This window comes from Syngnathus leptorhynchus, chromosome 3 (assembly GCF_054491065.1).
Source record: "Syngnathus leptorhynchus isolate UIUO chromosome 3, UIUO_Slep, whole genome shotgun sequence".
Lineage (NCBI taxonomy): Eukaryota > Metazoa > Chordata > Actinopteri > Syngnathiformes > Syngnathidae > Syngnathus > Syngnathus leptorhynchus.
In genome coordinates, this window is record NC_141197.1 from 10,938,136 (window position 1) to 10,950,512 (window position 12,377).

The 12,377-nt window shown below is 39.6% G+C and overlaps 1 protein-coding gene across 3 annotated transcripts in view; it reads right to left on the minus strand.

Moving 5' to 3' along the window:
* sbf2 (SET binding factor 2) overlaps window positions 1-12,377 on the minus strand; it is a 60,950-nt gene that overhangs the window by 26,247 nt on the left and 22,326 nt on the right. For all 3 annotated transcript variants that reach the window (XM_085907286.1, XM_085907285.1, XM_085907287.1), the window contains exons 4-16: window positions 11,387-11,515; window positions 11,189-11,299; window positions 9,686-9,791; window positions 5,901-6,033; window positions 5,541-5,649; window positions 5,238-5,351; window positions 4,891-4,968; window positions 4,543-4,656; window positions 3,956-4,084; window positions 3,728-3,826; window positions 3,127-3,331; window positions 2,929-3,038; window positions 1,399-1,548 (exon numbers count right to left, since the gene is read on the minus strand). In XM_085907286.1, the coding sequence (XP_085763412.1) occupies window positions 1,399-1,548; window positions 2,929-3,038; window positions 3,127-3,331; window positions 3,728-3,826; window positions 3,956-4,084; window positions 4,543-4,656; window positions 4,891-4,968; window positions 5,238-5,351; window positions 5,541-5,649; window positions 5,901-6,033; window positions 9,686-9,791; window positions 11,189-11,299; window positions 11,387-11,515 (1,587 nt within the window). The remainder of the gene's footprint in view (window positions 1-1,398; window positions 1,549-2,928; window positions 3,039-3,126; window positions 3,332-3,727; window positions 3,827-3,955; window positions 4,085-4,542; window positions 4,657-4,890; window positions 4,969-5,237; window positions 5,352-5,540; window positions 5,650-5,900; window positions 6,034-9,685; window positions 9,792-11,188; window positions 11,300-11,386; window positions 11,516-12,377) is intronic.

The following is a 12,377-nucleotide window of genomic DNA, read 5'->3' on the forward strand; positions in this document are numbered from 1 at the left end:
AAATTGTTATTTACCCCAAGGGAGAGGCAGTTTAATGATCAATGTCATGATTGGCCTCTTCATGATGATGTCATTGTGAATGAACGTGTCACTTACATGTGGCCGCCAGAAATCCTAATGAGGCATTATGCTATCGTTCTACAATAGCATGCAACATTTTTTACAGGATAGGTCACTCTGATCCTTCTCTCCCCATTTTTCCTCTCGCTCGCACGCGGAACTGAAATATCACTGCGAGTCTGTTATGAGGCAGCGTGTAGCAAGAATGGGTGTGAAGAACTAATACTGTGACTGCCAATTTTCTATTTATATTACTTTCTCAGCTCGTCTCTAAGAAATCCATAAAAGCTGAGCTCAGAACATTTGCTTGGATGCAATAAAAAACAACAAAAAAACAGTAAAATCAGAATGTGTGTCAGTTTTAATGGCACGCCATGAGTGGGATTCTCCAAGAATCTTTGTCCACGTACACTTGGTAGCTTATGTCAGTAAAGTATGTGAAAGTCAGTTGGTCAGTAATTTAAGACCAGTTCAGTTTCGTCCAGTCAAGGCAATGAGACTGGTAGTGCCAACCAACAGCTTTGTCACATGGTGAGAACTTCAACATTGTATTCATGCCCTGAGTAGCTGCCAAGATTTATTGGCTTTGTAATAAAAAATGACTGGAATCCAAAGTCACTCCATGAAATCTGCGCACTTGGGACTGCTTACGACGATTAAACTCGAAAGAAAGAGCCGATTCGAGGCAGTAAAAAATGAAGAATTAGCAATAAAGACCTGGCTGCTTTTGTTGAGTGAAGCCTCCGATTTTTTCAGGACTGCACAAAACAGACGGCTTACTGATTTGGATACTTGTTCCAACTATGGGGGCACCAGGAAGAGACAAACAAGTTGTCTGATAAACAATGAGCAACATTACTGAGCTCATTCTTACAACATGTTGTAAACAAGTGGAGAATACAGGAAAGCTAAAACCAGGAGGAAGGGTAACCATGGACAGTGGAGGTCTTATGTACAATTGTGCTTCTCTGACATTGCTTTTGCTTAAAAGCTGAGGACATTGTAAGTATTTTCCTGTTTTGATTTCCGTTCTGGACGGATCCACGGCCATAAATCGTGGTTATTTTTACCTCAAAATGATTTTATGTAAGAGGTCGGAAAAGAAATGTGGGGTACTTGCAGTTTTTTATTTCTTCAGTATTATTGATTATTTGCTTCTATTTTTGTTTACTTTTTGTTGCAAAAATTGCAATTGCCTATTATAAAAGAAGAAAAAGATTTAGGCACTTAATTGATGACAATCTTAGGTTACTACTGTCTTTTGAAACATGATAGAGACCAAATTTTCGTAACACAACATGTTTTTTTTTCTCATGGTTTTCAAATTTGGGGAATTACCTGCAGGGCACAATTCATCATCCGAATGATGTAGTCAAATTGTTGGTGGTCCAGTATGGCCCGATTTTGCTGGACATGAAGACTTAGCTCCTCAGTCAGACACTGGCGAGCGGCTTTGCCTTTGAGTGCCCGCAGAGCAGCAGGGAGAGTCTGTTAAGAGGGTGAAGATGGACAGAGACAACGTTGGGAAGAACTTAGTGAGACCCGAATGCAGATGCCATAACATAAGAACAAAAAAAAAAAGAAGACATGTACTGTGGTTTCTAATAGAATGGAGTTAATTTTATGAATAGATTTGTGGTCTCCAGACAGAATTTTTGTCATTTTATTTTGATGAGCCGGATGAAACGTTACAACTTTACGATAGCCAGTGATTGCAACAGCAGTATTTACATTCCCTTGAGTAGAACCCCGTGTTTATTCCGACCATATGTCAAAGCAGGTTTTATAGGCTCCTTGATGGTTCACAGGATAAATGGCATGCATTCTCAAATAAGCAGCAAGACCAGTGCTTTAATTATAAAACAAATATATGAAGTTAGTAGGCTACAAAGCAAACTGGCTGTTGGCCATTGCAAGAACAAAAATGTGCTCTATCTTTCCCTCTGATACGCCATGTTGTACACAGAACCTTAGTGAAGGAAAATGTGAGACAACCTCCACGTCTGTTAAAACCTTAGGATGCCGACACACAGGATGGACTAATTTACCTTTATAGTGAAATAATTGGTTGCTCAAGTAGGCAACAAAACACTAACTACCTGACTCTGAAAAAGTACATAAAATGTAGGACGGTAATTCTCAAAATGCGGTATTAGTACATGGGCTTCCTCGAATGCACAGGTGTCAAACTCAAGGCCCGGGGACCAGATACGGCCCGCCACATCATTTTATGTGGCCCGCGAAGACAAATTGTGCATCAAATTCGTGTGTCATTACTAGAATTGCAAATTGTCTTCATATTTAATATCTTCTTTTTTTAAATATTTGACCAATTTTTACTCGTCTGATTTGTGGTTTTACTGTATATAATAAGAGGTACTCATACATTTATTTGGGTTGACAGTCATAATGGCCCTTGGAAAGAAACTATGATTACAATGAAAAAATATTACGGACATTTTTCTACACAACTATTAGGTACAACTAACTCTAAATGACTCATTACTGATATGCAGCTCTTTTTATTTCCTTTTATTTCCTATGAGCGCAATGTTACAATTCAAACTATCCATAACGTTGTAGCATCCTACAATAATATAAGGACGCAACTAATTATTTTAATAACAGTTTATTCTGTCAATCAATCAATGAAATATATTAAAAATAAATCATTTGATTTTCCATTACACAAACAAATTAGTTATGTATAATTCATAGGATTGCACGATATTGGAAAAACATGTAATACTGAATATCCTATTTTTGGAGCTGGTAGGTATAACACGTTTGAAAACCACTAATCTGGGAAATAAATACAGAAATATCTAATACATCTCAGGAAGCAAATTGAATAATCGTGCACTGAACCTTTTCAGTCTCGAGGGTCTTGTTTTCAAAGATGAAGGCTATGCAACTCCTCACTACCTCAAGCCTGCGAGCACTGTTAAACACAGAGCCTGTCTTTCCCATAATGGATACTGAAAAACAAAGATTAGGAATCACTTCACATATTAAAAGTGCATCAAGGATGGGTTGTGAAATGGTGATAGTAACAGGTGGTCATACAGACAGGAGGACCAGCAGGTACAACACATTTCTTCTCAGACCGTGTTGATGGAGGGGCATTGATGCTTTTGGCCACACCCTCCTGCAGCAGCTTCTCCACTTGATCATCACACAACAGGGGGAAGGGTACCTGGTGCACCCGAAGATGTGATCCCTCTGATGGCCTAGGCACTTTCTGGAATGCCAAGTGGGGGTTTGGAATCTCCTAGTGATAACAAATGCAAGAGTATTAAGTATTAAGATGACCAATGAATTAAAATCACATACAGAGGCGCCTTGAGATAGAAGTTAAATTTGATCCATGAGCATAAAATGTTTCCACATACGCCCTGCAATGTGCTCAAGTACTAGTCATTGCCGTTTGGTGAATCAAATTAGTTTTTTTCCTGAGTAATTTTGGGATGTTGTACTTTATGAGCGGTCATTGAACGCGACTCAATTCTACCAACGAACGTGTGTGAGTACAACAGAGGCGGGGCGGGGTTTTACTGTATATGCCAATGATTAATTGTGGAAAGCTTCATAAAAAGTGTGATACGCTCTTAACGTTAAACATATTCATGCTTCATATTCATTACAACAATAAATTTGTCAGTCTCACATTTCTGTATAGCTGCTCCGAGAGTTCCCTGATGCGTCTCTGCAGCTTCGCAGGGTTGTGATCTTCTTCCCTAAATTTCTCAACGTCTAAGGCCACCAGCTATGAACACACAGAATAAAAGTAAAATACAAACTGCAAAATGAAGAACCCCGATTGTTAATGATGATGATCATGTAAAATATGAGCGTGCTATTTAGGAGATTTCTATGTTAAATCGAGTGGGCTAACCTCATCAAAGAGATCGCAAGCACGATAAGGCGGACCACGCTCAGAGACAAACCCAGCGAAGGCCATGCCATCCAAGACTTTGGTGATGAAATCGTTTTCAATGAGGCCTCGCTGGCCGAGAAAGGCAGTCTGCACATTGTCAGAATTAAAATAGTTACAATATTGCACATATGTGAACAATGTGATACATTCTTGTACTGTAGGTCATAGTATAATGAAAGGATATTTGCCCTATCTTTCAAGTAATCTCCGCAAGTTTGTGTGTACCGAAGAAGGCATGTCAATTGTTTGTGGGTTGACTGAAACATTACTTGCTGATTTCAGGAAAACACGCTGAACAAGATTATAACAAAATCCATGTGGGGTACTTTGCTGATGATGATCTGCTCTGAAGTTACAATGGAAACAACGTCCGACAAACAAAATAAATGCCAAGTAATAAGGGACAATCATGCTAATGGTCTGTTGATTCCTGGATGTTTACAAGAACATTTGCATTATGGGAAGCATTTGCTAAAAATATTGAATCAATCGGTGACTAACAAGAGAACTTGGTTTCGCACGGGAATCGGTACTTGTAATCTTACCTTGTGAAAGTGAATCACAGTTTCAGAATGGATACGGATGAGCTGCAGGCATGACCTGTAGCCCTGGAAGAGTTGTGCAAACAGCCTAAGAAAGACAGCCCTCACCTCTTTGTCCTGTCACACATTCAGACACAAACATATGCATCTCAAAACTATGAAGCAACATCACTGTGATTATCAATTCATCATCAAGTTTTGACAACAGTCAGTTGATGCGGAATCTCAATAGTGTGACCTTTTTTGGCATAAGGGCCTTTTGTTGAAAGCAGAAGCATTCTCCTCATGGGGGAGGAAGACATCAAACTATGAGCAAAAAAGGGAGGCCATGTGACAGTGATGCTGACTTACCAACAATTTGAGGTTGGAGGGTGCAGTGCGAGGTGGAGGGAACGCATTGTCTGCAATCTCTAGGTCAGGATGCAATACCTAGAAGAGACAGGCTTTGCACATCACAATTTTCCACAAACAGCAGCTGAACATACCATTCATAAAAGGGATATTATTGCGAGTTAGGCATATTTTGTGTTGAGTTCAAATGTTTTATTTGTTTTTGCCCCTTGTCACTGTTTATTAAGTGTCTTACTGCCAAGTTTTACAACATTTTCCTTAATAAATCCGGATAGAAACAGACCGAAACAGAGTTCAAGTTAAATGCTGTAATAAAAAAATGAACGAAGAAGCATTGACATGCTTACCAGTGACAAATCCGCCTGTGTTTGGCTGAGCAGAGGTTCAGGAAGTAGAGACAAGTGGATACACTCTGGGATTTTGATTGTGCCTCCATCAAGGTCCGCGATAATGACATCCAACTGATGACACGTGAAATAATGACATATCAGGCGCTTTTATTGCACCTGGCGGGAAGTCCCCAAGAAGCAACACATGGCACAGGGAGCTAAATCAAAACCCTACAAGGGCAGATGAATTTATGTGCGCTAAACATTGCATCATCACATTTTACAAACTACTTAGATTAGGAGATTTCATTCTACACTCACCAGATCCTGGATTTCACTCTGAAACATGGAGTGCACGCCAATGATAAAGGGTGTCGGTGAGCTCAGCACCTCCAGTAGGCGTGAAGGCAGGATAGGGATGTAGGGATAACTACGAAGATAATATATACACACATGCATAAACATACATTATATGTCAAGCAAGACCAGGAAAAAGGAAATAAAAAATGAACTCAATGATTGAGCGTCACTAGGCACATTTCCCAGCACATTGTTCTAAACAAATAAACAAACCACAATAAAACCCTTCAACAGGAGGATAATAAAATTATTCAAATGTCTTTAGATAGTGCTGACTGTGAAACTGAAGACAATGATCAAAGTGTCAATGCACACACTGACCTGTACTTGAGGGGAAACATAAGAGCTTCCAATGCGCGACACGCCTCCCCAAGCCTTTGGTAACTTGTGGAGTGGAACAAAACTTTGTGCTCAGTCAGAATCGCACAAAACAGACTCAAAGCATTTTGAATTCCTGGAACAGGGAAACAATTAAAGAAAACAAAGAAAGCACAATTAACGAGGTGTTTGGGGGAAGGAATGTTGAATGTAATGGCTTATGTAATGGCTTAATTGGTTATCTAACGTAATCGACGCCTGGTTATTTACAATTTCAGGAACTGAGAAAATAGGACCAATTAATGGCCTCTGAGGAAAAACTGGATAAAATTCAACAAATATCATGCACGGTGCCAGCGATGGGTGTAAGACTGGTTATTTGGGTTAATCGACTATTAGCTTAATTGGATGACAGTTTGGACTAGAGTCAAATACTAGCGATCAACGTGAGTCATTAAATTACTGTGCGACACTGTTAACTTTGGTTATATAAAATAAAAAAATAAAAAAAGACCAAGTAACTGCCACAATACAGTACTTTAATATACAGTATCACTGTGCTGGCAGCATCAACTATTTAAAGGCCTTTAAATAGCTGACTCGTGAAGACAGTCTTAATTTCTGGTCAAAGAACGGAAATGAAAAACTCTCATACATTAATTATAAATAACGTTTCAAATACCAGTGTGACAATCAGGAAGAATTCTAAGTTCACAGTTCCTGTTATTGTTTTCTATCAAGCATCTGACAGCTTAATTTATCACACATGGGAATGACAAAAGAGAGAGGAACACGAGCAGACATGTCTGGTCCACTGGGGGCGCTGGGGCTGGATGTTCGGCACCCCGGGTGCAGCTCGACACTGACAAACAAGAACCCGAGAACATTTTAAATGTTGACGATGCGCAAATTCTTCCTTCTGAGTAGATTTTTAATACACTCAAACACACACTACTGGTCTACAGTACGAATATGCCGAACTCCTTACAGAGACGAGGCCGAGCCTTAATGTCAGAGCCAGGTGTTTACTCATCTTGTGAAAACAGTGACACATTTCCGAGCCTTAAATAAAAAGAGACAGCAGCAGCGCCTGATAACAGCCGAGACAAAGGCAACAAACAAATAAACAGCAACACTCTTGTTGGCCGGTTTTATCTCACTCCCGGGGGGGGGCTCAGGGGGGCTGTACTTCCTCCACAGTGTGACATGTTGAACACACATTCCTCTCCTCTGACTTCAGTGACCTGTGCTCACCGAAAGATGTGGCGAACTGCCAGTCTGTACGTCTTTTTCTACGATCCTTATTTGGGTAGGAGGGCGGACAAAATTGTGGAAATGCTACGTTTGTTCTCTTTGCGGATCAGATGCCAATAAATCACTGACAGCACCGGGGAGGAATCTGAGAAATGATTAACACAAGTCATACTTTGACACGCTTTGAGAATGAGCAAAAACAAATACTGCGTGAGCAGCCAATCAAAGAGGGATTAACGACTCAGGCACGGTTATAAAACGTCACTGGTTGCTATAACAGCAGTACCGTCAGATGAGGGCTATAGAGATTGTAGATGTACTTTGTGTTTTTGAAATTTAGAGGGGATTTGACCAAATTTAGAATTAGCAGACTCAAATTCCTCAGTCATATCTTACTACATCAAATCCCTCCAGGCATCCATTAATTATGATCTTGTACAGTACATAGACTGAACAAAGACATAAATGAATCATGCCAATTACACATTCCCTCAAAACTGTTCATATTACCCCTGGGGTATGAAAAAGTTTGGGTCTATCCCTGTTGCAAATACACTAGATAGAGTTACGTGCTTGACTCTGTATTTGCTTGATTAGCAGGTTTTATATGTCAGAGTCAGTCAGAAGGAAATTGCTGGTTTGGCTCGGTTACAAAGTTTGTCCGACTAACAAATCTAGCAGATGTCATGGATTGGGGTACTGATTTCAATTAAAAAAAAAAAACAAGTTGGATGATTTTAGTCAGGATTGAGCATCACATATAAACCAACACACTGCAACAGAAAAACCGAGACCCTCTTTCTAAGCTCCACACACAATATACTGAAGTGTTGGTGCTTACGTATTATCGGGAGGACCTTTGATTTTTACTTTTTCTTTTTTTTCACATGGAAAAATCAGGCTTTCATCACCTCAACGTCAACCACAAGTACAACTTTGTGGATCCGAACACCGGGGCTCATACGCAGACAGTGGAACGCCTATGGGGATCGGCAAAGTGGCGAAACAAGAAGCACTGTGGCACTGCACGTCACCATTTGGAGTCGTATTTGGCCGAATTCATGTGGCGGAAGCATGTTGCCTGTACTGATGTCTTTGAGTCACTTTTGGAAGCAATTGCGACGTTCTGGCCTCCGGAATTACAAATGTAATGTTATCGTTTCAATAAATAATTTACTTTAATTTTTGAGTCGTTTTTTTAAAGGTCCTCCCGATAATACGTAAGCACCGAAGTGTTTTTATTTAATTGAACCAACTAAACATGGTGCAACTGTCAAGGAGAAAGTGAAAAGCCACAAAAATGAAATGGATGACAATAAGTTTGGACATTTTGAGAAGTTGTTAGTATGGCTCGCACCATTTACTGAGTGTACCTTTGCATTTTGGCAACAGTGACTCTAGGCACAGCCACACACACATGAAATAACTCAACCTATTCAGATGTTTTGGATTGAAATAGCTTTTGATTTACTCAAATATAAACCTAAAGTGTTGAATAACACTTGACTCATTTGGAGAATGGATTTTTTCTTGACAATGAAGTGATGAGTTTGCACCTTCCCAACACACGCACGTCCCAAATTTCCACATTAAGGACCAACAGAATTGTTTGCAGATAAATAAAAACAAACGTGTGTAAAGACTGGAGTGGTTTGTTTTTCTGTCAAAATGCTTTTGTTTCCTTAACAGAGATTGGCCACAAACACAATGACTTCCTCACGACCTTGTAAAGTGTATCGAGTAAATACCCCCTCACAAACACTCACAAAATAAAATAAAATCTGATCACAAGCACATTCTTGTCCCCAAATGAGGCTAGACGAGTGCCAACTTTCCATTGTAAATCAGATTTTGTAATTAATTCACTCTAAGATCACAGATACAAGTCGGCTTACTTCAAAAGTGAGGTCAAAGTCTAAAAACACAACATACATCATCTACATTAGTGGCCTATGTGGAATAGTAATTCTGTGATGGATAAACATCCTAAAAGTCTTTGTGAACCCGGCACATACTGTACTGGCCGCACGAATGGCTTACGCAAAGGTTACTGTATTGTGTAAATGTGAGCCCAACATCAAAATCGTCATCAAATCTCCATCAAATCTTCATCATGTGCTTGCTCTAGCTTGGAGCAAATTGCAGAATCACTAATGGGAGGTCAAAACCTTCTAATCTTGCCTCAGACACGTTTACAATTCAATAAATCCAAATGTCTCCTGACTGTAAGGTCTGCACTTGTGATTTAGCCAAAAGAATTGGGGCTTCAAAATCTGATAAGACTGACTTAACTTATACCACGTCATGTCAAAGATATTAAGCTGCTGAGTTAAATCAACTAAGATGCGAATTATGATTTACAATATTATTTCAAGAGATTAAGAACAAATAAAAAGTGCAAGATTCCAGGAAAAATATTTTTGGGTAACCTATTAAAGCCACACCATCCTGACGATGTTACGACTTAATGAGAGGGCAGACATACATTATGGGTCAGAGGATCACTAACTGGGTACTCAGTGTTGGGAACGCACCTAGCTGCTGGAAGAGCAGAGCAACACTCTTGCATGTGACAGGTAATGTGTCATTCAGAGGAGTTTGGATTAGCTGCCGGTCGCCTGCACCCAGGCTAAACAGCTTCTGTAGAGTAAAAACAAGGGGAAAAAAATGGCAGAAAACGTGACACTCATTCATTTAAGTGAATGCAAGGTGAGCAGAGAGGAGCCAAATGACTTTGGAGTGACATCCCAACAATGCACAATGTACACACCTTTTAAAAAATTTTTTTTTTTAATGAATGTGTTTTTATGTATGCTACATTTCACTGACCGGTGGACGTTTGGTGTATTCCAAGAAGAATTATAAAACTAACGTTGCAACACAGTGCTGAGTGATGGCGTTTGTTATTCAACGATGGATGAAGTTGTCATTAGCAGACAATTGGTGTGCGTCAATATTCCTTTGCCAATGAAGCTGCACTTTGTGCGGCTGCCCTTGTTTGTCACGACTGATATAAATTTATTAAAACGAGCAGCCACTGGGGCCAAGTCAAGTCCTTAGCATTCAACTTATTTAGGATTTATTCATCTGGTAGCATCCATAGCGATGTCATGGTGTCACCTGCGGAAGGGGCAGCATTCGTCAAACAGATCACAGTTATCTCCGAAGTATTTTTGCTTATTTTTAATCTCTATTAAAACTAGCAGCAATTGGGATTGAGTCAAATCATTACCTTACGTCAGAGACACCGGCGGATTTTTCTATTTTATTTCCGGAACACCACGTTCTGGCTGTGAAAAGGTAACGTTTTAACGAGATTTCTGGAATAAATTAGACAATCTGAAGCGTTCTAGCGAGTGCTGAATGGTCCCACAGTTACAACTCAAATGTCAACGATCAAACTAGAAAAAATGTAATTTTAACGATTTGCTCGTGAATGCATGTGTCTTCATGATGTGTGCAACACAGATGGATAAAAGTGCTGATGCAACAGCCATCATAGTTTGCAGGAGACTTTTAAAGATGTAGCAACAAAAGTGAAAATTAAAGTCTTGAGAACATCAAGTTTTCTTTCATCCATACAATTCCTCACATACCAGAAAGGTTTTACTATGTGCTAATTGGACTAATGTGTCTGTTCCCTTGCCGAAAGGCACACTTACATGTTGAGAACGCACCAGTTTTTTTTACTCGTACTACTGTTTGAAAAGAAACTGAACTCATAAATCCTGAGAATTGTTAAAAGACGGTTCATGAGTTCCAAATCCTGAGTGAGACTAAAATCCTAAACCATACACAATAGCACAAGCCTCAGATAGGAGGATCCTTTTTTTTTGTAAGATACTTGTTCTGACGATGACATTGCGACAGTTGGGGGAAAAAACGGTACATTCACTATTTCGACCTTCGACTTTGGTGACTCACTGTGGAAATCCTAGCAGTCACTGTTGTACAATGTCATCATCAAGCCATGACCACTTCCGAAGGTAAACAATCAAAATCAATAAAAAAAATACTCTAGTTTGAAGAAGACATACCTGGGATCCACCGGCCACAGGAACCTGGAATATAAACAGATTGGCCACCAAGCCCTCTAAAGGGAACGTAAGGCTATCGATGTGCACGGTGTAGATCAATCCCAAACAACCCTGGTAGGACGACACATATGGAGACATACAAAATGCAGGTTTTCTGAACAAGACAGAAAATAAATCAATCACATTGTGTCTTAATACCCTGAATATTTCTGGATGATCCAATCTGGACACAAGGATGAGACTTTTTGGTGCAAACACTTGAGCTGGCTGGATCAAGCAATCTTCTTCCACCTCTTCATCTTCATCAACCTCAATACTTTTAGATCCCTGGGATTTAAAAAACAAAGGAATTTTAATCAAATACTTTAACACAGTGCCTTGGACTTTAACCACATAAAGTGGAACATGGTAGCACAATTGACATCCTAGTTTAACATTCCTTTTTTGGGGTACTCTGAACAGCCGGCTGGCACATTTGAACAATGCTCGGAGTTTAAGGATACTGGGTCCCACAAACAGAAGAAATGTAACACATCAGAAATAGGAGTGGAATACAGGATGAGATCCATTGCGCAATGTTTGAAGTTCAATTACGTCTTTATTTTAATGTTGGCAAACATCCTTTAAAAATCCAGCAAATTATGATTCATGAATTTAGACATTATAACTGTAATGTCAGCTGCGACCAAAAATGCAACAAGGTCAATGAACAAGTAATCTCCGTTCAAGCCTCCGCCAGGATACTTCATTCCTGACTAAAGCCCTTATCAAAATCTAGTATATTTCCTCATGCAATGAAAACATGCCAAAAGAACCTGAAAATATCTCATTCAGACGGGGGTCCCACTTCACCATTATTTTTAGGATTTGGTTCAATTATTAGACGCAAAACATTCCTCTGCCACCTGTCTGGACTCTCGGAAATTTGATTAGGCAGATAAAGATTCATTTAGACGAAAGACTGTTCAAACAATGTCACGTTTCGAGAAGATCTTCAGTGCCTTATGTAGAACTGAGGAATGTGTGTTTGTTTTGCTGGAGTATGATGTCGGGACAAGGCCAAATATAGTCCCAGTTCCTTATCAGGCTGAGATTGATTGAGTCAAAGAAAAAGTGGTACAATACAGTTGCATTGAATTTACAGTCAAGTGACAAGAGAACAATTCCAGCAGATAAAATTTGCAACAGG